The sequence below is a fragment of the Podarcis gaigeae genome (genome assembly GCF_964106915.1).
Source record: "Podarcis gaigeae genome assembly, chromosome: 8".
NCBI lineage: Eukaryota > Metazoa > Chordata > Lepidosauria > Squamata > Lacertidae > Podarcis > Podarcis gaigeae.
The window spans coordinates 1,173,025-1,199,247 of record NC_139684.1 but is presented as its reverse complement, the minus strand read 5'-3'; the positions used below and the strand labels follow the sequence as shown (position 1 = coordinate 1,199,247).

The following is a 26,223-nucleotide window of genomic DNA, read 5'->3' as shown; positions in this document are numbered from 1 at the left end:
GAAACATAGCAGTTGAGGTCAAGTTGGCGGCCGCCCCTCTGCCACCGCCATTGCTGCAGCATCAATGTCCCAAACATAGTATTTATTTATTTATTTTATTTAAAGTGTCCCCGGATTCATTGAAAAAAATCTGGTAACCTTATCTTAACTCCCATTTCATGCTGTGTTGTCAGAACTAGAAAATCTGCTGTACAATAGGACAGGTTGGGGCACATAAAATAGCTTGGGATCTACCAGGAGATCTCTGGCTGATTTGCAGGAAAGCAGAAACCAATTCCAACTCATTGTGCATAAGCAAAACAACTTTTTCCATCTGAAATAGCTAGCTGAAATGAAAAAACTAAATAGGGGCAAACTTTTGTGTAACAAGACTGTGAGATCAGTTCAATAATGGTTTCCTCTCAAAAGATTCCAACTTCACACATGCAGGATCACAAGTCTGGAAGGGACCCATAGGTACAATCCAGAGTGAGTTGTCCTAAACACCTGGAAGGTACTAAGTTATGAGGGAAGCTGGTCTCCTCTTTACCATAGTAAAAAAGCTATTGGCCCAATCAATATGGGGTTAGGTATTTTCTTGCAATCATTAGCCATGTTTCTATCCTCTAATGCTGCAATCCAGAGCTTCAAGAAGCAAAGGCGTTTTACTCACTGCACACCATTCTGGCTGCAAATAAATAAAAATATTTTATTTGAATTGACATTGGGAATCTGTCTTTTGTTAATTCCTCCAAATAACTGAGGATGTGTAAGTGCAGTGCAATGATTTCCTTGGTGTGCAATAATATTCACATTAAAGATCCCCCCAAAATGTGTCTCCACAAATATACCTGTAACATGCAAGTTAATGTATACATACAAATAAGGCCATGGGCAGGCTGAGTAGCAGAGGGGATCTTCAAACCCCCCCAAATGTCATTGGTTTAACTTTTGTGGAAGAAAATAAACCCAAATTCAGATCAGTGCTAACAAATGACAAAATTTATTTAAGAAAAAAAGTTACCAATCCATTAATATTTCTCAAAACTGATTGTAACGGGTGCAAAAGGCAGAACACTGTTACAGTTTAGAAAAACAACAACAGGTGTTTTGTACACTTAAATATTAAACAGACATCTAGAGGAAAGGATAAAGAAACCGGCAAATAGGTATTGAAGAATAATCCACCTAAAGACCCTGATTCACTACTGGCTTTTTGAATCGCTCAAGAAGTGAAATATTTTATCCGTTTTGTAGGTGGTCTCGTTTGGCAAAGCCTTGAATTCCTGGACATGGGAGGTGACAGCAACTGTCAAGCGGCTAAGCGACTCTTGCTGGCCTCTACTCAAGGGCCCATTTGGATGAACGGAGAAAAACACTTGATCCATAAGAAGGTATCAACTCAGAAGACTAAAATCTTCTATATATTTTGTAAGTGTTGCTAGAGGAATGTTGAATGCAAGTGGAAGTACTACAGGCTGCTGAGTTGCAACTGTGAGAGAGATCTAAAACAAAGCGCTATCATAACACCATTTCTAGTCAAGTTACCAGCTTGCCCTAAAACTTTTTAACTGCTAACAAAACTGAAAAAGCCATTTATTACCTAGCTCACATATTCAACACTTGAAAAGGGGTGGAGAGAGCAGGGGGCGGTTACACTGACTGGCACAGCATACATTTGGGCTGCCGCACTTCCGCGCATTGAACAAAACAAACCATTGACCTCCTCTCTTGAAAGACACAGTGAAAGCAGAGGACTTCGTGTCCCGAAGACTGCACTAGCTCTTGGTGAAGTGTTAAAAATGAAAGCCTTTTTGCATTGTTGCTGTTACCACCACAGGAGGCTTCAACTCAAGATGGTATTTGTTCCAAGTCTCCTCTGAACAAGCAGAGAAACACCCTGCTGCCACTTCACAAACATGGGCCTCATTTCTGGAGATTCAGCTGCCTATGCCGCACTGCTGCTTTCTTCCCGAACAGCTGACAAAATCCGAGCGCTTGCAAAAGGAGCCACTCAGCCCTTAACCGACTCCAGTCTGGTCTTGTGCCCACTGACTCGTATGGCTGCTCAACTGGTCCTTGGAAGCTAAAGCTACCAGGCAGACGCCATTGCTTTTGTCTTACCCATATGACACAAAATGAATGCTATCCTGTCCATGGGATTTTGCTGTGAAGGAGTAGGATTTTGAGAAGTTAAGTCTTTGTGGTAGATGGCACCATGGGATTGGCGGCAGAAGAAAGGAATGATGTTATGATGGAGGAGGTAGGGGAACTTTCTGGAACAAAAGCTGGAACCTAGGAAGAAAGAGAGCTGAGTTAAACAGATTAAAACAAAACATCTCAGATATGTTTGTGTTTTGAAGGTAAAATTTTCAGTGACTTTAAAGGTTTGAAGCCTTGTACTGTTACCAGTGTTGCAAACCTGTGGAGCAGTGGTTCTGACAGAGGAGAGAGAGGGGCAATTGCTTTAAGGTTTTATTACATGTGGCCTGCATCAGGTGAAGTCCATCTGACTGGCCTGGGTGACAGCAGACTCTGATTGGCTGGAGGTTATTTATAAAATAATAATAATAATAATAATAATAATAATAATAATAATAATAATAATTTTTATTTATACCCTGCCCTCCCCAGCTCAGAGCGGCTTACAAGCAATAATAAAAACAAGATGAATGATTACAACTTAAAAACAAAAATAAAATACAACATTAAAATAATGGAACATTAAAATATTAAAATGTAGCCTCATCGCAGGAGGAGAAGGAAAAGAAAGGGGAAAAAAAAGAGAGGGGGGGAATCAAATTGGCTCCAAGCCAAAGGCCAGGCGGAACAACTCTGTCTTACAGGCCCTGCGGAAAGAAATCAGATCCTGCAGGGCCCTGGTCCCATGAGGCAGAGCGTTCCACCAGGCCGGAGCCAGAGTCGAAAAGGCCCTGGCTCTGGTTGAAGCCAATTTAACTTCCTTAGGGCCTGAGACCACTAGGGTGTTATTTATGGACCTTGAGGCTCTCCGTGGGGCATATCGGGAGAGGCGGTCCCGTAGCTACGAGGGTCCTAGGCCGTGAAGGGCTTTAAAGGTCAAAACCAGCACCTTAAATCTGACCCTGTACTCCACCGAGAGCCAGTGCAGCTGGAAAAGCACTGGATGAATGTGCTCCCATGGCAGAGACCCCGTGAGGAGCCTCGCTGCACTAAATAAATAAAGTACCAGCTCTGTGTCATTCTGATGAGCATCAGGCACTTAAACGCCAATTTCCAAAGGGGCGTTTGAGTGCCTATGTCATGAGGGTCCCCATGGCATCCTTGCTATGCATGTTCAACAGCTGTGGACCATTCTGGACAAATGCCGTGGACAGGAAGCCAACCTCAGATGGCTGGAAGAGGAAGGTGACCAAAGGACAATTTTGGCAGCCAGAGAATCTACAAAGCTCCTTTTCTACCTCAACATTACTGGAGAGCTTCAAATCATCATGCTAAATAAAACACACTTGCAGTTAATGAAGCTATTCAGAAATGTACCATCAGTCTATGTGCCTTAGGTTTAGAAATTTCACAGTGGCTTGAACACCAATAACATAGGTCCTTTGTGTATGTAATTGCTCAAAATCCCTACAACTCTTCTGGAAAGCACTAGCAACTGTCAAATGAGCCATATCTAATGGATGGTGCCAAACAGATGTGGCAGTAAACGCAGCTGGCGTGGAGGGAAGAGGGTGTATTACAGCCACAGAAAACAAGAGCCTAACATGACAGCTTCCTCTCAAGAGTTCAGGGATTAGCAGGACCTTCCAATGGACTAGCTGCACTATTCTTAAACTCACCAGCAACAGTCATACTGCAGCCAAAGGGTGACAGGGGCCAACATTTTCCTCCAGGGAAGCCAACAACAGACTGGACAGAAATTGCTTTCGAAACAAGAGCAGCAGCAGCAATAAGCAGGACTACACTTTGTTAATCATTTGAACAATGGCTTCTGGTTAAACTTTTTATATTTATAGGGAAAATCACTTGTCATTTCAACTAATTACTTCCATCAGCACTACAGTGGTACCTCGGGTTAAGAAATTAATTCATTCTGGAGGTCTGTTCTTAACCTGAAGCATCACTTTAGCTAATGGGGCCTAACCCTAACCCTGAAGCGTATGTAACCCGAGGTACCACTGTACACTCCTTCTTGTGACAGGATAAAATATCTAGAATTTCACTTTCAATAATGCTGCTGCCTATACAAGAGGGTAGATTTCAACTCCCAAATTTGGTTTTCATCCCACTTTTCTCTCCCAAGTAATGAAGATGCACAACTTAAGGCAAGATAGATCAAACTAGAATACTCTTAATTGCACATGCTTATGAGTGAAACTTCTTTCTGATCAGCATAGGAGCTGATAGAGGACACTGACCAATCAACTAAAAATTGATCCTTGCATTATAAATCACCTATCTGGCAAGAAAGATTGGTGTTCTCTTTAATGACCTATTTGGCCTGATAATGGCATTTTTATTGCCAGTTGGTGAATTCACCAGACTTGTCACTTGCTTTCACATGTTGCCTGCTATTCAACAATGGTCCTAAAGCCAACTTAAATATCTCTTAACATCTTTCTTTGTACCAGGTGGGTGTGCCACATCTACAACATGTAGATTGGTTGATTTCTTGGAAGTATTATTCAGTCTCAGACTTATCATCAGTCCATTTCTGAGCCATTGAAACTCAGGCTGCTAATCCTAACCCCTGGGCAGAAACAGAGGGGCCCCTTGCAGTCTCGAGCTGGTGGTGGGGTCCACCTATCAGACACCTTCTTGGGGGGTGGGGGGAGTTGCTGACTGGATCCTGTCCGTGGCAGCTTCCACTCGCCCACTTGCTCAAACTTCCCCACAACTGGCAATGGAGTCTTCAAGGGCAAGGTGGAAGGACCCCTCTGCTCCGTGCAGACCCCCCAGCAAGGCGGACTGGGGGGGGGCTGAGCTGCAAGGCAACATGCAATTTCTGACAAAGTGTCCAAAAGGAAATCCTCCTCATGCCAAGCGGCTGAGGATTTCTGTTTGTCCTTCAGTGCTTGGTTACATTCTGGTTTCCCACTAGGTTGTTGGGAAAATTCACTCTCCATTCAAAACTGATGACTAGGTGACAGAACCCAAGAACCAGCATCCTGAAAACAAGCAACATGCATACAAAGAAAAACCTTAATATGCACTCTATCTTCTTGGTGACTACAACAGTATTACTCCAAACCAGCTATCACTGTTTTGTGAGTCTCCCTGTTCTCCTTTTCTTTCCTCCACATCCTCCCAATCTTGATTCCTTCTTTTCAATGTGATAGGCAGAAGATAATACTCAATCAGATTAAATAAAAAAAGTCTAATTATTCTATAATTCCAGAAAAATCATTAGAAGAAGAAGAGTTTGGGTTTGATATCCCGCCTTTCACTCCCTTTAAGGGGTCTCAAAGCGGCTAACATTCTCCTTTCCCTTCCTCCCCCACAACAAACACTCTGTGAGGTGAGTGGGGCTGAGAGACTTCAGAGAAGTGTGACTGGCCCAAGGTCACCCAGCAGCTGCAGGTGGAGGAGCGGGGAAGCAAACCCAGTTCCCCAGATTATGAGACTACCGCTCTTAACCACTACACCACACTGGCTCTCAATTCTGTTCCTTCATTTGCTGCTAGAACAGCTCTCCAGGGGGTTAACATTATTTTAAAATTTTCACTTATTTAGGGCTACGTGAAACAATCATAATGCAATAGTATAGGGTTGTTTTTCCCATGAACTTTAAATGCAGAAACCATTTTCTTTGGTGGGAGCAGTGGGAATAAACTATTTTGGTGGGGTTTTCTTTTGTAGAAAAGCAGATCACAAAGCAGCATCTACAGTTAACACTTACCTTGGACCTCAGGATTTATCTCCCACTATTCACACCTCTGTCTTCATAAATGGTAATTTCAATCTGCACAGCAGGGCTGTTAAAAAAAATACACTGCAGAAGAGGCATGTGGGTAAAAACATCAAGATAGCGAAGTACTGAATCTTATATTGCCCCACCCCCACTTAAAGGGCGAGAAGGACCTCAGCTCAGTGCTTTGCCTGCAGAAGACACCCGGCTCAGTCCTCAAAGGTCTCCATGGGAATGTCCCCTGCCTCAAAGCCTGGAGAGCTGCTGCCAGCCAGTGCAGACAATGCTGTGCTAGATGGGCCAATGAGTCTGACTCAGCCAAATTCTTTCTTTCCAAATGTTATACTATTAATGAACTAGCATAAACCCTTCCCCACCCCCACTTTGAATTCTGGAGGAGAGATGCCAACACGCACTAATGGAAAGGTTCTATCTGCCAGCTTCACCCCATGTGCTATCAAGCGAAAACTCAGCGGAAGTAGCAATCATTACGTATGAAGTGATTTCCACACCTAAGAAAGGGATTTGTTCCATTCATATCCCACCCTTTCATCCAAGGTTCTTTCCCCACTCCCCCCACAACAACTCTGTTAAGACCAAGACTGAGTGACTGGCACAAGGTTACCTAGTGAGCTTTTTGGCTGAGTGAGGAGCACGAATCTCTCAAGTCCTAGGCCAACACTAATTGTGAAGATAGCTAAGGGGCTGTGCTTACGCAACAAAGGCTAAAACAAGATTTGCTCAAAAGCTGGAGTAAAATACTAATTTCATCCCAGCAGGATTTGTTTGTTTAATGGTCACAGGCTGTTTTATTACAAAGGCACAAACAGATATGAGAGCTACCAGAGAACAAAAGGTTAGGAAGCCACAGAAAAAGATACAACTCTGAGCCCTCTCTCAATGGGGTCCGTCAGGAGGATGCCCTGTGGGGCATAGATCTTCTCATTCTGTTCCTGAATGTACTTGGCAATCTTCTTCAGAACCTTGGGGAAAGAAGAGTCAAACATTCCTGTAGCATTTGCATCCAATCTGCTTCCCAAAACTATGTTTGCAAAACCATGTTTAAAGTAGTAAAGTCCTTTTACAAGCGCCTGTAGGAAATGTTATTTCTTGGGGGGGGCACTAGGGGCGCATCGGAAGATGGCTGACAATAACATCTCTCCGACCCACACGAGGTAATTAAGAGGCTGTGATGGGAGTAAACAGCCTCCCGGCCCCCCCAAGTGTGTGTGGAGGACTGCCCTTGCCTGCTGTGCCCTATACCACCCCCGAATTTGAGGGGGTGGGGGCACTAGGCAGAAAGCCCTTGTGCGGATCTCGGTGCTCCTGGACGTTGCCTCTAGCTGCAGCAACTTCAAAAGAAACAATTAGGAGGAAGCTAATGTACATATTTCAAGGAAGAATGGGGAGTAAAGACTGCTAACCAAAGAGATCTCTGAGAAACAAGACGGGTCGGAGGAACAAGAATAAATTATGAGAAGACACACCAAGGCTCGGTATGTTCGGCAACAGGACTGGATGGGGGAGGGGGAAAAACTTTCCTTTCTTTTCTCTATGTGATTAACCAAGAATCCCCCCCCCCACAAGTCACAAGTCAGAAATGCCTTTTAAATGACTTAAGCTGTGGATTTAAGACTGTGTGGAGATAATTTTCTAACCAAAGCATGTTTCAAGAAGATTGTGGAAAGCATAAGAGCTTTGGAATGACGCAGCAAAAAATAGCGTCGCCATTTTGGCAAGTTCTGTCGAAAGACTTATCTCTGGGAGGAGGAGTAGATTTGTTTTCATATTGTGGGTAAGCTCCTCAGAGGCACTAAAGAGCGACAGATTTGCGAGATTAATGATGGAAAGAGTGTTGTTATTTATGAAAGTGATGATATATGGAAACCATCTTGATATGATGATTGGACAAACGGAAAAATTCACACAGGATTATAATTGGTGTTTACCTGCTTTTCGAGATTATCAGAAGAGATCATAAAGAAAAAAAGAAAAATATACGAACAAGATGAGATGTGGAAACAGCAAGATAAGACTGGATAGAGTTATGAGCATTATTTGGACAGATTTGTGGATATTAACGCAGCAACAAGAAGATGATCGGAATCCCCCTTCGGAACTTGAAATATGGGTCCCCCCAACAAAAATTTAAAATTCGGCTTTGTAATTCAGAATTTATGTGATGTGATTTGATTTGATTGGTCGGTTAATAAATTTTTAATTTTTTTTTAAAAAAGGAAATGTTATTTCTGTTTCAATCAATCCCAGTGATAAGCAATGTGAGCTGCTTCAAAGAGTGGCATAAGGATATTTCAAAGGTGAAATCTGGTGAGGAAAGAAGCCAAGGATAAAATATAAATTATTAACAGATCTTAAGGAAAGAGGTGCCTTCTCCTTACCAGATTTAAAATTATATTATGAAGCTTCTTGCATATGCTGGATCCGGAATTGGATAATATTAAAAAATAAAGATTTATTAGTTTTAGAAGGACATGATACTAAATTTGGATGGCATGTGTACTTGTGGTATCAGAAGGCAAAAGTACATAAAAACTTCCAGAATCATATAATAAAAATTGTGATTTTAAAGTTTGGGAAAAATATAAAGATTTGCTAGAACAAAAACACCATGGTGGCTTTCCCCACTGGAAGCAATATCCGTGAAAAAATTAAATATGAAACCTAATTGGGCAACATAGAGAGCTGTTAACAGAAATGAATAACCAATTACAATTGAAGGAATTTCAAGAAGAGGAAAGGTAACAGACTGGTAACAATATTTTCAGTTAAATGGAGTATTCAAAAATGATAAAAAGAAAGGATTCACCAATGAAATCTCAAATTTCCAGAGAGAAATAATAGAAAGTGGTACTAAATTATTATCAAAAATGTGTAACTGTTGGAATGGGAAACTAAGGATGAAGAGGTGTTACGATAAAGTGGGTAAAAGACGTGGGACATAATATTCAGATGACAGATTGGGAAAGACTATGGAAGAATGATATAAAATTCACAGCCTGCACCTTACTTAAAGAGAATTACATGATCTATAGGTGGTATTTAACACCGGTTAAATTGGCCAAAATGTATAAAACAAGAGAAAGTAAGTGTTGGAAATGTAAAGAAGTAGAAGGTACGTTTTTTTCATATGTGGTGACAATGAGTTATTTTAAAGTTATTTTAAAAATTGGGAAATGATATATAATGAATTGGAAAAAAATTAAAATAACCAGAAACTTTCCTATTAGGTATTACAGGAATGGATTTATGTAAAGAATACAAGAATTTGTTCATGTATGCAGCAATGTCTGCCCGGATACTGCTAGCCCAACACTGGAAAGAAGAAGTCCCCACCAAGGAAGATTGGCAAACTAAGTCAATGGAGTATGCGGAAATGGATAAATTAACTGGGAAACTTAGCGATCAAGATGACAACAAATATAAAAAAGAATGGGAAATGTTTATTGCATATTTACAAAAGCAATGTATGCAAGTTAATACGTTAGCAGGATTTTTAAAAACACTTGTAATGTTATAGACAATGTTTAAAGTTGGAGTTAATTAGAGATAAAGATTTTTTTTGACATGCATGAATGAAGATAATACAAAGGAACCAAGGGAAGGAGTGGAGGGAAGTCGGGGGATTCAAGTAATCCCATAATGTGGATTTAATATTGATTGTGTATAGCTGTTTTAAATGTCTCATTTAAATGTCTCATTTTTTCTTTAATGTAATGATTTAGTTTTTGTGTGTGAAAATTAATAAAAACATTAAACCAAAAGAAAGAAAGAAAGAAAGAAAGAAAGAAAGGAAGGAAGGAAGGAAGGAAGGAAGGAGGTGCTGGCCTGTTTGCAGAGTCTCATGATCAAGGAATTACCTTGCCTCAGTCCCAGCAGTAATGGCTGACCCTACAGATTGTTGGGCAGATTTATCAGGATAATGAAAGTAAAGTGCTTTGAATATCAGGGCGAGTACTGCATAAATAGCCAGCTGCATAGGCAACCACGTCTTGCTCTGCTGTTTAGTTAGCTGGTACATTTTATACTGCTTATAGATGGCATATAGAAACACAAAATATTGTTTTGCGTTTCAAATTTGCCTCCTAACTTATCTGTAACATGTTAAACAGCTTGATCCAACTATGCAGTTTTATTAAATAACTGAACAGCTTCAATGCACCCTGAATGCCAGGACCAGTGGAAAAATCTGCAAATTTAAAGAAACATAGGCCAAGGTTATCCAGATAATAACTAACTGCCAACAATATTTATTGCTCTTTTGAAGCATTAGTAAATTATTCATTTACAGAAAAAAGCATTTAACTCAAGTATGGTCTTTGGAAAGTGTGCTTTTATTCTATGTCTAGAAGGTTGGCAGTTTGAATCCCCACAACGGGGTGAGCTCCCGTTGCTCGGTCCTAGCTTCTGCCAACCTAGCAGTTTGAAAGCATGTCAAAGTGCAAGTAGATAAATAGGTACCGCTCCGGCGGGAAGGTAAACAGCATTTCCGTGCGCTGCTCTGGTTCGCCAGGAGCGGCTTAGTCATGCTGGCCACGACCCGGAAGCTGTACGCCAGCTCCCTTGGCCAATAAAGCGAGATGAGCTCCACAACCCCCAGAGTCGGTCACAACTAGAACTAACTGGAAACGATGCCTTATGAGGAACGGCTAAGGGAGCTGGGCATGTTTAGCCTGGAGAAGAGGAGGTTAAGGGGTGATATGATAGCCATGTTCAAATATATAAAAGGATGTCACATAGAGGAGGGAGAAAGGCTGTTTTCTGCTGCTCCAGAGAAGCGGACACGGAGCAATGGATCCAAACTACAAGAAAGAAGATTCCACCTAAAGATTAGGAAGAACTTCCTGACAGTAAGAGCTGTTCGACAGTGGAATTTGCTGCCAAGGAGTGTGGTGGAGTCTCCTTCTTTGGAGGTCTTTAAGCAGAGGCTTGACAACCATATGTCAGGAGTGCTCTGATGGTGTTTCCTGCTTGGTAGGGGGTTGGACTCGATGGCCCTTGTGGTCTCTTCCAACTCTATGATTCTTAACGGTCAGGGGTCCCTTTACCTTTTATGGTCTTTGGAATGGGTGCTTTTATTCTAAGTCAAGCACAGCAAACTTTAAAAGTCAACTTGGATATTTACTGTGGTTGGATCTAAATACCTTGAGTGTCCTTTCTTGAAAGCCAATATATTATAAATGTATTCTGAGTAACCTCAAAAAGCAAGTAACAAAGGCACCAAATCCAGATTACATAATCTCAGAAACAGAAGCACCATGGTGAGAGGAAATGGACTCTGGAGAACTAAATAAATATGTCATGCTGGCTTAGGAGAGAAAGCAAAGCACCTCTTATTCAGAACTGTCTGGCCAAGAGACAGTTGGATAGCCTTTATAATGTCAAGGAAGTGATTGATGGGAGGGAAATGCATCCACCCATTTATGAAAAGTATCCTGAAAATTCAGCTGGGGCCAGAAAGCCAACTAGCAGAGGGAACTGTTGCTGTTTCCCAGTGCTTTCCTTTGTTAAAGGCAGGCAGGCAAGCACCCTTAACTCTTACCAGAAAGTGAGAGCAAAGTTTATTCCTGGGGACAGAATGGTGCCACTGGCCTTCATTGCTGCAAGAGACTAACGTGCCTGTTTTTGTGGAATTACTTTCTGCCATTGACAACTCCAGTTTGCCCATGTTGCACCCTGCCCTTTCCAGAGGTCACAGTAACTCAATGTACCTTTTCATAATGTGTTTCCATGCACAAGAATATAGTGTAGGCAGTCAAGCAGGCCAGGCACCCTTCAAGGTAAGATTGGCTCCCAAGCTTCTCTGCTTCTGCATAAAGATTGTTTAGAGTTCGCACTGTTTCTTCAAACTGCTGCCTGTCGACCTGAAAAAGGCATCACATTTAGCAGAAGGCATTCAACCTGGTTCACGTAGCAAACTCCAATGCATATATGGTTTTCTGTGCAGTGATAGCTAAGCAACAGGTAAACCTTTGTTTCTAGAATGTTTTCCAGTGGAGACGTCAGCTTATATACAGGCCCAAACAGGATTCTTTAAAAAAGTATTTGCATGCAGTATACAGTATACTTTAGCTAATGGGGCCTCCTGCTGCTGCTGTGCCGCCAGAGCACGATTTCTGTTCTTATCCTGAAGCAAAGTTCTTAACCTGAAGCACTATTTCTGGGTTAGCGGAGTGTGTAACCTGAAGCGTATGTAACCCGAGGTATCACTGTACAAATTGGCAGGCCTGTGCAGTGGGGAGGGGCAGCCAGCTATACTTGCTCTGGCGACTGGAGGGCTAAGCTGACTTGGGGCCCCCACCATGAGCCTGCCGGACTTACACTGTCATGTGAAGAACACCCCATGTCTCCCAGCCGACTGGAGACTCCCACAACAGGCCTCATACAATCTCTGCACAGGTCCACTAAAAGGCTTGGAAAATGAATTTCTTTCAAATCCATTTTGGATACAAACCAACTAACAAAACAAATTAAAGAAGAACTGAATTCAAATGGCAGTAGGGGCAGTGATCTCACTGTGGAAGACAATGGCTTCATTATTATCACCACCATTAAGGATGACAGCATCAAAACTGGACTAAGTCGCTGTCTCCTTTTGTTTAACTTCTGAGCTGGTACCATTTGGCGTTTAGTTGCAGGAAGCCAAGGCTCAGGCTGCAATCTGTCACACGCTTATTTGTAAGTATCCCCATTTGTACTCAGCCAAACTTTCAAGGAAATGTGCATAGGATTAAGCTACTGGGTCGCCTTGGGCAAGATGCTCTTGCAGTTTAAGACGACTCCTTGGATTCTTGTGAGGTTAAAACACTGTTGTAAGTTTCTGGAGGAAAGAGAGTACAGTAGTACCTTGGTTTTTGAACAGCTTAGTTCCCAAACGTTCTGGCTCCAGAACACAGCAAACCCGGAAATGACTGTTTTGATTTGCGAACTATTTTTGGAAGCCAAACGTCTGACAGGGTTTCCGTGGCTTCCTAATCAGAAGCCGCACTTTGCTTTTCAAAAGTTTTGGAAGTTGAACGGACTTCCGGAACAGATTCCATTTGACTTCTGAGGTACAACTGTATACATGTAGTAAGTTAAGAGCCCCTGTTCAAGTCTCACCTAACTAAGCTCATTGAAGGTGGTGCCCTTGCCGTGTCACTGCTCTATGAACACACCCTCAACTCTTCAAGATCAGGACAATACAGTGGTACCTCTGGATGCGAACGGGATCCATTCCAGAGCCCCGTTCACATCCTGAAGCGAATGCAACCCACGTCTGCACGTGCACGGGTTGCGATTCGCCGCTTCCGTGCATGACGTCATTTAGAGAGTCTGCGCATGCGGCGAAACCCGGAAGTAACACACTTCATTACTTCCGGGTCGCTGCGGAGCATAACCTGAAAATGCTCAACCTGAAGCACATTTAACTCGAGGTATGACTGTACTGTTGGAATAGACTACAATGTCCACTGTGCTGAAAAGAAAAAGCCACTTTGAGGTTAATGTGATGGGGTCTGGGGACGACCACTGGGTGGTCTTCCAGAGTTGCGCCTTCACCCTTTCACTTTCCCCTGCTTGCTTGCTTCAGTTTGGAACATGTGATGGGTGATCATCTAAACCAGGCATAGGCAAACTCGGCCCTCCAGATGTTTTAGGACTACAAATCCCATCATCCCTAGCTAACAGGACCAGTGGTCAGGGATGATGGGAGTTGTAGTCCCAAAACATCTGGTCTAGCAGGGAGTTGTATTCTTTATTTTCCATTGCTGAAACTTCAAGTTTCATCCCCATGTACTATTTTGCTAAGTTAACCTTAAGCATGCAGGCTTTTAGGCAACTCTCCAAATGCAGAATGTGAACCAACATCCAAGAATACAAATAGAATCCAATGAGAAGATACGTCACTGTTGCATTAGGCACACTAAGTAACCTAGAGAACTTCCACATACATAACGTGACTCAAGAACAACTCAGCTGCTTTTAACTGCCTGGGCTTGAGTGTGCAGCTGGATCTACAAGTTCAGCAAAACTTATACACAGGAAGTGACAATCAATAGAGAAAACACAAAGATGTTCATGATCTTGGGTTTTCACTAGATAGCCCAAGTTTATTTTGATACTAGAAACTTACAGCCCATGAAAGGTTGGTCTCTAGTAATTGCAAATAAAAGGCAAATACAGTAGACACTCGGGTTGCGAACGTGATCCGTGCGGGAATCACGTTCGCAACCTGCAGCGCTGCATCTGCGCACGCGCAGGTCGCGATTCGGCACTTCTGCGCATGCGCAAAGCGCAATTTAGCATGTGCCAAAACCCAGAAGTAACCCGTTCCGGTACTTCTGGGTTCGGCGTGGTGCAACAACTCAAAATCACACAATCCGAAGTATCTATAACCTGAGGTATGAATGTATAATGACACTTAGTTCTTGAGCAAAGGAATTGGCAATTGAAAGCCAGCGGCAAAAGTGGACTACAAGGGTTTTTCACAGAGCACTTCACTATAGCGCTTATTTCCAAGGATATAACCCTTTATCACACACTTCAGGCACCTCCTTCTATATTGAGCCACAGCCTTTTTAATACCTTCCCCACCCAGTAACAGAAATGTAAACTGTCACCAGGATAAGGACATAAGGAGTTTATGCCCTCAGCCATGGACAATCACTTGGACTTTGCACACATCTGTAGCTGACGTGCATTGAGGGATAACATAAATAAAAGAAATGTTGATTTCACACTAGTACTTACTTTACATATGGTTACAATTATCTATCTATCTATCTATCTATCTATCTATCTATCTATCTATCTCTCCTGCCTTTCAGGATACAATCGTTCCAAACTAGTTTACAAGTAAAATTAAAACAAAAATTTAAAAATAATAAAAAAAAAGGGACTAGGATCCTCTCCACAGGAAAGCTGATGGTAGATCACCCTGGTCCCGAGATAGGACTTTGCCTGTCTGACTCCCCCTCTCTCTTGGAATCCTTCCAAAAAGAGCAGAAAAAGATTCAGCAGGAGCAAATCTGGGCACAGGAAGCAGCGCTGACCCTTTCACCCACACTTAATTTAAAATCTGGTCCCTGTTTGCCAGCCAGAACTTTAGAAAGCAAACAAAAACAGTAAGGCAGATTGCCACCCCTCCAAAGACCATACACAGCTGATATCCTAGACTCTGACCGGGAATTGGTGGGTCCAATTTGAGGCATTTTTTTAAAAAAAATGAAGTGTGTAGTTAACGGGTGCGTAAAAATACTTCTGTGTTCCAAACAAGAATAAGAATGCTTTTTAGGACTCCCAAAGGAAGGGAAAATTAGTTTTCCTAGCTTTTAATATTGCTGCTTTTTCTTTGTATATTTTCATCAAAACTTCAAAACCTAAGTTTGTATTGGTTGCTTTTAGCTGCTGTGCACCTTTAATTTTATAAATTTGAATGTTCCAATTTTTATATTATTACTTAAACTGGAATCATGAACATTACTGTGGAAAAGTCACCCTTTCTATCAACTTTGGAAATGTCAACTTGGGTGTAACCCAACTCTCCCCCACTTGTGTCAGACTGCAAAGGACAACAAAACCACGGAGCCCTTACTCGATTCTCCAATTCTGGAGGAAACTTGGTCTGGAACTGGCATTTGGTGCCACTGCTGTAGTCCCGCTGGACAAAGACCTTGCTGGCAACAGGCGGCTGCTGCGGCCTCATCTCGCAACTCGAACTGGCCAGTCTGGAGGTGGGAGGAAAGAGAACATACACAGGGCTGGTGAGGGGGCTCCTCATCAAGACAGGCACCCACTTTCCTTCCACAGCCTTTCAGCCTCCATCAAATTCCAGCCAGATCAGTCATTCCTTCCCTTCACCTCCCTCTTAACCTTTGCCTCTGCTCAAATTCCAGCTGGTCTCCCACTCCAAACTGCCACCCAGGGGTGCTCTTTAGGGAGTGAAGTCTCACCGACTGTGTTTCACAGGATCTGCCCCTTATTCATCAGGAGCACTTGCATGTGACCAACTCACTGGTTCCGTACACAGGGTGACCATTGTGATGAACAATGGGCCCATGTACTTGTCCTACATACCGGAGGTACCAATCCCTTAGTTTAAAAAAGGACAGACACTTGATCTGTGTGGCAACAAGGTTAAAGTTACTGTGACTTCAAGCAGCCGTGGTAATTATCTTCATGCAGATTGCTGTTTTGCAATCTAATACACAGAAGGACAGGCCTTTAAGCCTCCCTGGGACCTACACCAATTCTCCAAGGCCCTTTTCCTCTGAAAACTAACTCAAGTTACACCCCAACGCCCTCATTTCATGCTATCCGGGAGGGCAACCCATCACACCTCCCTCTCTAAAAAACCATGTCTTTTTAAAGAACACACACCCCGGACATGGAAGGTGTGTTTTTTGTTCGCCACACTGTTTTTGTAGCACTGTTTCCCCTTCCTTTTTCAAAACTAATGCCACCCTAGTTTATCCTTTGGGCTTGCAGAGTCCCCTGGAGTCGCCTTCGCACCCGCCCAGCCCGGGAAGCAGGAGCGCAGAGCCTCGGACTGGGGAGGGGCTCCCAGGGCCGTCTAGTCCACCCCCGCCCGAAGCGGCCCTGGCAAGAGCCCCTCCCGAGGCCGAGGGCGCCGCGCCTCGGAGGAGTCTCCCCGGGCGGGCGGGCGCGCGCGCGCGGGGGGGGTGGGTGGGTGGGCTAGATGACCCCTGGGGTCTCCGCCGCCAATTCCACCCCCCCATCCCGCCCAGCCCCTCCCGCTCCTCTCTCACGGGCAGAGCCGGAGGCCCTCCGCCGCCACGGCCAGCTTCCGTCGCGCGCCCAACGCCCTCACTTACGGCTGCTGTAAAGCCATCTCCCCGCGGTCACGACGGAGCCCAGGCCGGGCCGGAAAGCGGCGGGCCGCGCTGCGCCATAGAGACACGCAAAGGCGAGATGGGCCCGTCCGGCTGGCGGGATGAGGCGCTTGCGGGTTCGCTCTGGGAGGAGGCGCGCCTACTCGCGAGCAAGTCCCATCGCGCGGCACGCGCTGCATCCCCTTCGCTCTTCTTCTAGCAACCGTGTGGGTTGCGCTGGTCTAATGATTAAATATATTAAACCGTTTAACTGCATCTCTGAATTGTGTGTATTAAAAGAATATTGAGCAGACTCTGCTCCTTCCTTGGAGCAGAGCTTGGAGGGCCACCTGACTCGGGGGTCGGGCTGGATGACCCCTGGCCGCCGCAGCCCCGCCACATCTGACGGGCACCAGGTTGGCGAGGGCAGGAGGGACCTGGGCTGCCTTTCCCAAATCTTGGGTCTCCAGCTGTATTTGAACTACAATTCCCATCATCCCTAACCACTGCCCTTACTAGCTAGGGATGATGGGAGTTGTAGTCCAAAATCAGCTGGAGACCCAAGGTTGGGAAAGACTGCTCTAACTTACCTGGCAAACTGAACGCAGCTGGGCGTGGCTACGATCCCTCTGCAACAGAGCTGTCCTTTGGGAAAGAAATGCAAAATGTAACAAGACAGCATAAAACAAGAATGTTACATGTGTGGAGGTAAGCGAAGGCGGGAAACTATGTTCCTGATCATAGCTGTCAACGTTTCCCTTTTTTAAAAGAGAAATTCCCTTATCCCGAATGGGATTCCTTGCAAGAAAAGGGAAAGTTGACAGCTATGTTCCTGATGCAAGTGCTAAAATAAAAAAACTTATGACAAGTTAATACTGTAATGACGACTAATAATTTAATAATTAGCAATTCAATAATGACAAATAAGATTAATAATAAGAGGAGCAGTTGTTAATGATTTATACTGATGACAATGTGTTGCCCTTCTAAAACGTTTCCCTTGAGATACAGTGTCGGGGTAACAGCAAACTACTCCAATAACCGCATCTCACAATTCAGTCAAAATCCATTCTGATCAAAGTAATAGGAACTTAATAAATTACATAGCAGCTAGTATTGAATTTGCCTTTTCAAGTAACTAGTAAGCTGAGTGCTAATGGTTCATCTAAAAATGGTAATTATTTTTGTTGTTTAGTCGTGTCCAACTCTTCGTGACCCCATGGATTTGTTTGCACAAAGTCTGTGGGGAAGTTAGATTCCATGAGAATTCCTTCCAATTTCTTTTCAGGGAATGTTATATGATATTGCACCAAGCAATCTTTACCCCACACTTTCCAGTGCATTTCTATGTCAGTTTCCTTATTGCAAACAGACAAAGGGGTTGTTGTTGTTGTTGACAACAACAACTTTAATGGTGCAACCTGAATTTTCAGGAATGTGACTGAATTATACCCCAAAACAGCCCTCTTGTGGAAGCTCCAATAGACACAAATCATAGATATAGTCTGTCCGTGTGATCCTTCTCCAAAGCTGTGCTTTGTGCCAGGGTCTGGCTTCAGTCAAGCACCTCGACCGCAGCTGAACTCAAGTTGCTCACAGTCTTGAGATAAAATGAGTGCACACAAAGCATGCAGTTCACAGCCCTGTAACCACACAGGGTTTTTTTATTGCAAAACCACAAGCAGATTCCAGCTTGCAAACAGTTGGTTAAAAGAGGAAGTCTATTGCATGGCAGGTGCAAAACCACCTGAGGGGAATTAAAAGTTTTAAAACCTCAAGTTCCTCCCCATGCTTGAAAACAAACAAGTGTTTCAAGCATGTGATCACTGGCTCTGGAACACTTAGCAATCCGAATCCGAGCAGCCACAGACATCAAAGGAGTGGAAATAAAAGGCAGAACCTATAAATTAGGGCTCTTTGCAGACAACCTAATGGTCACAACACCAGACCCCATAAGCACAACAACCTCCCTAATCAGAGAACGCAACACATTTGCAATGGTGTCGGGCCTACAGGTAAATTTTACAAAGTCAGAAGCTATGTGCTTCAACACCCCTCCTCACACCCAAACAGAACTCACTAAGGTCACCAAAATAAAACTTTGCCACACCAAGTTCAGATACCTAGGGGTACAAATAACCAGAAACCTCAATAAATTGTACCTCCACAACTGCAAGCCCCTGTGGCGACAAATTAACAAAGACCTAAAGAGATGGAAAAACATGAATTTCACTCTCTCAGACAAAATAGCCATGTTCAAAATGACTCCCTCCCCCCAAAAAACTAACCTACCTATTCCAAACCCTCCCAGTCTGGATTCCCCCAACCCAACTCCGCAGTTGGCAGAGAAAACTACACTCTTTTATCTTCTCACATTAAAAAAACCAAGAATAAGCCCCAAATACCTGCACCTCCCCACCTCAGAAGGAGGATGGGGAACCCCCAACATAGAAGCATATTACATTGCCAACCAAATATGCCATAGTCAAAACAAAAAAAATTCCTTCCAGTAGCACCTTAAAGACCAACTAAGTCAGTTCTTGGTATGAGCTTTCGTGTGCATGCACACTTCTTCAGATACACTGAAGAAGTATCTGAAGAAGTGTGCATACACACGAAAGCTCATACCAAGAACTGACTTAGTTGGTCTTTAAGGTGCTACTGGAAGGAATTTTTTTTGTTTTAACTATGGCAGACCAACACGGCTACCTATCTGTAACTGCAAATATGCCATATAATCCCATATATACTCGAAGATGAGAGAAAACAATGGGTACACCTAGAGGGGGGAGTCAACATGGCGCCGAGGTAAGACGCGCTTACCGGTGCTCTTCGGATTTCTTTTAATCTTCTTTTAATCCTTTATATTTTATCTTAACTGACCCAGTCAGTCTTTGAAGCATTTTATAATTGCTCCAGCTACATGCTATGGCAACTCTCTGAGAGATTTGGGCCTGCTCCAGACTGCTGCAGACTGCTCCTTGTTTCTCTCTTATCAGCGGGCCGGCCTCGGCTGCTAAAAGAGAAGAGAACGCCATTATCTTAATTGGAGAGAGGGCTTAAGAGGAAGACAGCTGTGTGGTGTTTAAATCCTGGATAAGACATCGTTTGTGCCCAGGCTGCTGTCATAGAGGGCTGAGAGAGGGACCTAGAGAGGGACACAATTGGAAATACCTGCACCACAGCATACCCACTCCTCCCAAACAAACTAAAGAAAATTCCCATAACACTTAACAGGTACACACAGACCATGCTCAAAGCATGGAAAACAGAAATAGGCAAACTATCCCCAACCCCATCCCCACTAATTCCCCTGGCATACCACCCATTATTCCACCATGCAGCACAAAACCTCCAGATAAAAACCTGGCAAGCCTAATACACTTTTATAAAAATAACAAACCTTTGTCAACAGAAGAAATACAAGACAAACTAGAAGACACCCAAATGCCCTGGTTAACACAACACCAATTACATGCCCTGTTAAACAACCCAACAGTAAAATAAGCAGCAACTAGGCCCCTGACAACCTTCGAAAACCTCCTCCTAACAACAAAGGGACATGGTAAAGGGATGGTATCCGCAATATACAAAATACTACTCCAAAATCCCACAAACCCCCTAGACGCTATCAAAAAACAATGGGGGAATGACATAGGCTATGAGATTAACCCCACTCAATGGACCAGAATATGGTCTAAACCCCCCTTTAAATCCATATCAATGAAAAGAAAATAACTCACTCTGAAACTCACCTGCAGGTGGTACCTAACACCAAGAAAACTAGTGCTAATACGCCCAGGAACCTCACCAAAATGCTGGGGAGGGTGCACCTCCACAGGCACATACCTCCACATGTGGTGGGAGTGCCCCAAAATCCAACTATTCTGGACGAACAGCCATACGAGAAATATGTAAAATAACTAAGCAAGTATTAGAAATCACCCCAGAATTGGGCCTACTATACATCTTCCAAGACAACAATGCCCATTTACACCACAAAGAACTCATAACCCACCTACTTTCAGCAGCCAGAAACACCATAGCCAGACACTGGAGAGACCTGTCAGGAGTAAGCATGGACCGATATACCAAATAGTATGAGAAACAGCCCTACTAGAAAAATTAAACAATAAACTGAAACTGACACAGGGACAAACAGAAGAAGACGCCTTTACCCCGGTATGGCTCCCCTTTATCACATACACAGCCCAACAAGACAATGACAATAATCCACCAACAGCATACAAATCAATATGGCTAACCTGATCCAAAACACCCACCCACCCCACTCACACATGAAAATAAAGATCACCACAGCCAATCACAAACAAACAACCACACCCTAGGCCAACCCCAACCTCTCTCACCACCAAAGGAACACAAGTGAACAGCAGAGAACCTGCACAAGCAACGCTGACACCAAACTCTACATACATTAAGCAAAATAGAAACCACCTGACCCCACCTCCACCCATCTTCCCTCCCTCCACCCCTCTCCCCCTTTTCTTCCTAATGTCTCAACAAACGAAACTGATTTGTAAAAATGTTACATGGAAAAATTACAAGAGAGAGACATTACACATACTTCTGTAAATCAAGAAAATCTTTAATAAAAATACAAAAGAAGAAGAAGCATGTGGTCACAGCCCTTCTAAAGCCAGAACCCACCACGGTGCAAAATCTGGAACTGGGGTTGGAGCTTGAACCTGGCCTTCCTGGAGCCAAGCAACACCCATCTTGCCTACCAGCCTCTTTGCAGCCGCCACCAGCCAGATGCCTCTGGAGGCTTACAAAAAAAGGCATGATCTTTCCCCACTGTTTGCTGCATTGGGGGTTCAGAGGTATATTTCCTTTGACTGTGGAGGTTCCACATGGGTAGATGTGGGGTCCTCTCCTCCAGATGATGCTGAACTGCATCATGCCTGCTATGTCTGCCATCTCCAATTAGGTTCTCCGGCGCTCACTTTTATTCTTTTAAAACCTTATCTTAATTGCCCTCCGGATGCCAATTTCTAACAAACGGAAAACATTTTAAAGACTCTGAGCACTTTTATAATTCCGGCTGGCTCTGCGAGCTTCAGCTTGTCCCAGCTTGTCTTCAGCTTGTTCCAGCCTGCTCCCTCCCTCCTTATCAGCTGCCCGGTCAAGGCTGCCAGAGAGGAGAGAACGCTGCTGCCTGAACTGAGAGCAGAGAGAGAAGAGGTCTAAAGACAGAACTGTGAACTGCTTACCCGACCAACGGTGCCTGGAGAAGGAGGGTAAGGAGAGACACGACTGTGAGCCCTGCTTTGAGACTGGCCCATAGACACCCAGCTCTGCTGAATACAGAGAAAGATAAAGCTTGGAGATTCGGGGGTTAACTGAACTGACTGACCCCCACCCAGCTGGGGGGCTGTGTGAACTAGCTGGGGACAGAATTCCTGCTTGCAGCTGAAGAGGAAGTGCAGTAGCTGGAAAGACTCCTCATTTTAACAAACTGTTCTGAGGAGACCAGCATTTATACTCTCAGAGTCTCCTGGTGAAGGCATCCTGAGTTTTTTACAGGAAGTTTTTAATCTACACAATAATTCTACAACAGTGTGTCGGATAGGACCCTCTGGAGGTTTGGAAAGCCGGCGTCAGCAAGATACCGTTCTGTGCCCTGCCTTATGTGGTAGGCCTCTGAAAGACTGCTTAGAAGGAATCAGTGAATCAGCCCACAGAAAGTTTCCCTTCTGGGGCTCTTGGATATCCTTCGTTCTGTATAGGGCGGTGAGAGATGGCCTCTAAAGACTAACCTGGGGCCGGAATACAAGGTTATCATAGCTATACATACACTATAGCCAAACCCCACTATTATCCTTTTCCAGCTGCACATAAATTGCCTAAATAAGGCAATTTTAATTTTAATGTAATTTTTAGCCATTTTATTACTGCTGTCCCTTTGGCAGCATTGTTTTACTATTATTATATTCTGACTAGGTTGCTGCATTTGTGAAACAGCGCTGGTCGCATGATTGAGGTGAAAACTACAGGCTTAGGACAATCGCCAAGATCTAAAAGCAGAGAACTCAGAATAGAGAAATATACTGAGGCTGCTGACGAGCACATCAGGAAGCTGCTGCAGAGAGCAGGTGGGAATATAGATTGATATCCCCACTTGCCCCCCAATTTAAGGCAGTCGCACCTGGGGTAAACTGCCCTCTCTCTATATCAAGACAACTTTTACCATGGTTTTTACTAGAAGAACATATAAGGAGTTGGGTATACTGCCTGACTCGGCAATCAGCCCCCCGGGCCCTGGTAAAAGACAAAGCAAAATCACAAATTACTTTCCTAAGATGGAGGAGGGTAAGAGTCCACAAAAAGAGTTAATTCTTGATGAAGTAATACCCCCCTCTCTTACTGTTCTTGATTGGACGTCTTATTCTAAAGAGATACATCAAGATACTGGAAATATTAACTCCCCATGCAGCCTAGCGCAAGAACTAGCTTTAGCCGAGGAACTTCAGGAGGGAAATACCTCTATTACTAAGGAACAGCTGCCCACGGAAGAAATTACATCAACCCATCAGAACCAGATACCTATTCCAAAATACTCTCAAACAGAATTGAGTGACAGCCGGCCTTTGGATTATTCCCTAGCAATAAGTACTGATCTAGCCAACATAAAAAATTATTTAACAATAACAAATGGGCTACTGCTGACGTTAGTAGAAAATTTCACACCTCAGTTAAAAGAGATAAAATTAAATGATATGCCCCAAGAACATAAAACCGTTGAGCTAGTGGGGATGAACAAACCAGTAATAAATAAGAATCTGCAAAGACACAACTCAAGGGTAAAGGTGAAGAAAAGTAAAAATATCAAAACAACAAGGAAAGTCAAGTATACCCGCAGTAATCGAAACATACATTGGCAGAAATTGTTTAAACTTCTGCCCTCGGCCCCAAATAAATCGGCCACACGGGGCAGTAAAAAGAAGGGTAAAAAGAGGGAAACAAAGATAGTTACACAGCAACCGGCTAAGGAGGACTTGCCAAGGCTGACTCCAGTAGCAAGTGAGAAGGCAGAAGTAACAATTCAGTCCCTAGATAACCAACTATTTAACAAACCTGATGCTGCGGAAGTAGAGGCCTCTACCTATGAAGGCAATAAAACACTTAGCAAATCGAACAGCGGGGAAGAGGAAGCGCTTGGCAGAGATGATACCCCCCTTCAGACCTGGCAAGCTTCCAGACAGGAAAGAGATTGGAATTTGATCCTAAATCCCCCAAAATTGGTACTCACGAACTTCTCGAAGCCTAGGGGCTTCCTTACAGGGAAACAGCGAATAATGAACTTTGTATCTAGCCTAAATGACATACTGCCAGGAATGGTTAATTTTAATGACATCACCTCGGTGGAATATCTACATTATGATGGTCACTCAGTGAGAGCACTGACCACTTTTAGGGATCAGAACCTGGCCAAGTTTATTTTTAGGTCAAGACCTGCCTTCTTAAAAGCACGGATAACAATACTTAGGCTCTTTGAAAATAAGGCTCCTTTGAGCCCCCTTTTGAAAACTAAGCAGGCAAATCTTAGAAAGGGGAAACAACTCTCAAAATTCTGGCCTGACAAACAGAATCCGCAATGCCTTGTGAGCAAAGGTGAGGATTTCTTTACTATGGAAGAAAATATCCTAATTGACCAATTCTGGATGTTCCCACCATTAATACAAACTGACATCTTGGGAAGACTAGACAAGCTAAGAGATAAGCTGGCCGAGAGAGCTTCAGGCAACGAGGTTATTAAGGGGGACCAAAAAAAGACCACAACACGTAACCTTCAGATTAAAGCGGAGATTAACTTTCCACCAAGAGAGAATGTGCCACCCTTCAAGGAGAGCACTCCATCACCCTCCCGAAGGAGAAATATCCCTAAGGTGACCCCACCAGACGTATGGGACAAAATGAGATACCTAGATGAAACAGAACTGGGCCAAAATCAGGTCGCAACAGAATATCCACAGAAGGAATCTATGCATAATAAAGATCCGGTGTTCACAAACGTGAGCACTTTGCATCCACCTATTGAAATCATAGAGCGGCTGGATAGCCCGCCATACAAAGACGATAGGCGACCGATACATAGAGCGACAAACCCTAAAAGTACGTTAGCTAATAATTGACAAAGACTCGACTGTGATAAAGCCAATCTTAAATTTTTATCATGGAACACTGCTGGTTGGCTCAACAAGGCGACTGACCAATCATTTGTCAATTTTATTCAAGATCATGATATAGTCTTCCTGCAAGAGACATGGCTAACAGGGGACTTAGATGTAAATGGTTTTGCCTCATTTTCGCTCGCAGGTTCACCAAGCAACAAAGGGGGACGAGTTAAGGGAGGGCTAGGCATTCTAATATCCACAAAGTTGAGAGCATCTTTCGTCAAGCTGGAGCCTCTGAGCAGTGTGGCCATGGCATTATTAATGAAATGCAGATATTGCACACTTCTATTGATTAATATATATGCCCCTCCCCAAAGAGGCAAGCAGCTTATCAAAAATATCTGGCATAGGCTAGAATCATATGTCGATGAGCTAATGAATCAAACTCCTGTAGCGGCAGTGCTGCTGGCTGGGGATTTAAATGCCAGAATTGGCCAATCAGACGAAGCGTTATATGCTCACTTCCATGACGTACCTCCCATTTCTGAAGAAGCCCATTCTATTCCCCCAAGGCTCTCAAAAGACAAGGGCTGCAACTACGCAGGCCTATGCCTTTTACGTTTTTCCAACAATCTGGATCTGACTGTATTAAATGGTCGTGTCGACAGAGAACCCAGTGGGGAATTTACATTTATATCCAACATGGGAGCCTCCACTATCGATTATGTCCTGGTGTCATCTAACCTTTTGAGCAGAGCACGGGAATGTAAAGTGGTGGAGAGGGTTGACAGCGACCATCTACCGCTCTGTTTAATACTGGATGTAAGAAAAGATTTATTTTGCTCTGATAAACTTGTAGCCCCATGTTTCGAAAACATGGAGCTAAGATACTCACGTATCAAATGGTCCAGCAAATTGAGTGATGAAATATCGGAAAGACTTCACTCAGATACTTTTCTTGCTAGAAAGGAGAACCTCGTTAATTCCCCAACTCCTGAGGCTAGATTAGATATGTTCCGGGAACTGATTTCGTCCCTACAACCTTATCTGACCAACAAAAAAACGCCACGGCAATCTCTACACTCTAATAAATCCAAACCTTGGTTTGACCAAGAATGCATGGCTATGAAACGCCTCCTGCTGGATAAGTACAGGAACTATACAGCAGCGAACTTACCTTCGCTTCCATTAGACTGGTTTGAGTTAAAACGCAGTTATAAAGCTTTGATTAACAAGAAAAAGCTCCAGGCACAAAGGGAGGAATGGCAGTGCCTAGTGGAGGCCTCCCGAAGGAAAGATTCTGCCACGTTTTGGAAAACAATTGCAAAAAGCTGGAGAGACTCCCCAATTGAAATCGAATACTCTATACCCGCTGGAGCATGGGAAG

At 43.7% G+C, this 26,223-nt stretch overlaps 2 protein-coding genes across 5 annotated transcripts in view; one reads left to right on the top strand and one right to left on the bottom strand.

The window, feature by feature from the left end:
* Positions 1–26,223, top strand: part of NKX6-3 (NK6 homeobox 3) — a 641,500-nt gene that overhangs the window by 87,183 nt on the left and 528,094 nt on the right. The gene's annotated exons all lie outside the window — the stretch shown is intronic.
* GOLGA7 (golgin A7) lies at positions 964–17,162 on the bottom strand. 4 transcript variants are annotated; one of them, XM_083753448.1, is made up of 6 exons: positions 16,702–17,162; positions 15,462–15,594; positions 11,599–11,751; positions 6,751–6,852; positions 5,861–5,923; positions 964–2,274 (listed from the first exon to the last, which is right to left on the bottom strand). In XM_083753448.1, exons 1-5 carry the CDS (start codon positions 16,896–16,898, stop codon positions 5,876–5,878), a joined length of 633 nt encoding a protein of 210 aa, XP_083609574.1. In that variant the 5' UTR covers positions 16,899–17,162; the 3' UTR covers positions 964–2,274; positions 5,861–5,875. The 4 variants fall into 4 exon arrangements, with proteins under 4 accessions (XP_083609574.1, XP_083609575.1, XP_083609577.1 ...); XM_083753449.1 differs by having other exon boundaries at positions 16,636–16,707; XM_083753451.1 differs by lacking the exon at positions 16,702–17,162 and adding an exon at positions 15,820–16,645.

Bases quoted from the DNA above. Each gene is read 5' to 3' on its own strand.
- GOLGA7 (XM_083753448.1), bottom strand. From the start codon at position 16,898: ATGCAGCGCGTGCCGCGCGATGGGACTTGCTCGCGAGTAGGCGCGCCT. The intron at 15,595-16,701 runs GTAAGTGAGGGC...TCCCACCTCCAG, and splicing joins GAGATGGCTTTACAGCAGCC to ACTGGCCAGTTCGAGTTGCG. The intron at 5,924-6,750 runs GTATCTTTTTCT...CCTGCTGTGCAG, and splicing joins TTGAGAGAGGGCTCAGAGTT to ATTGAAATTACCATTTATGA.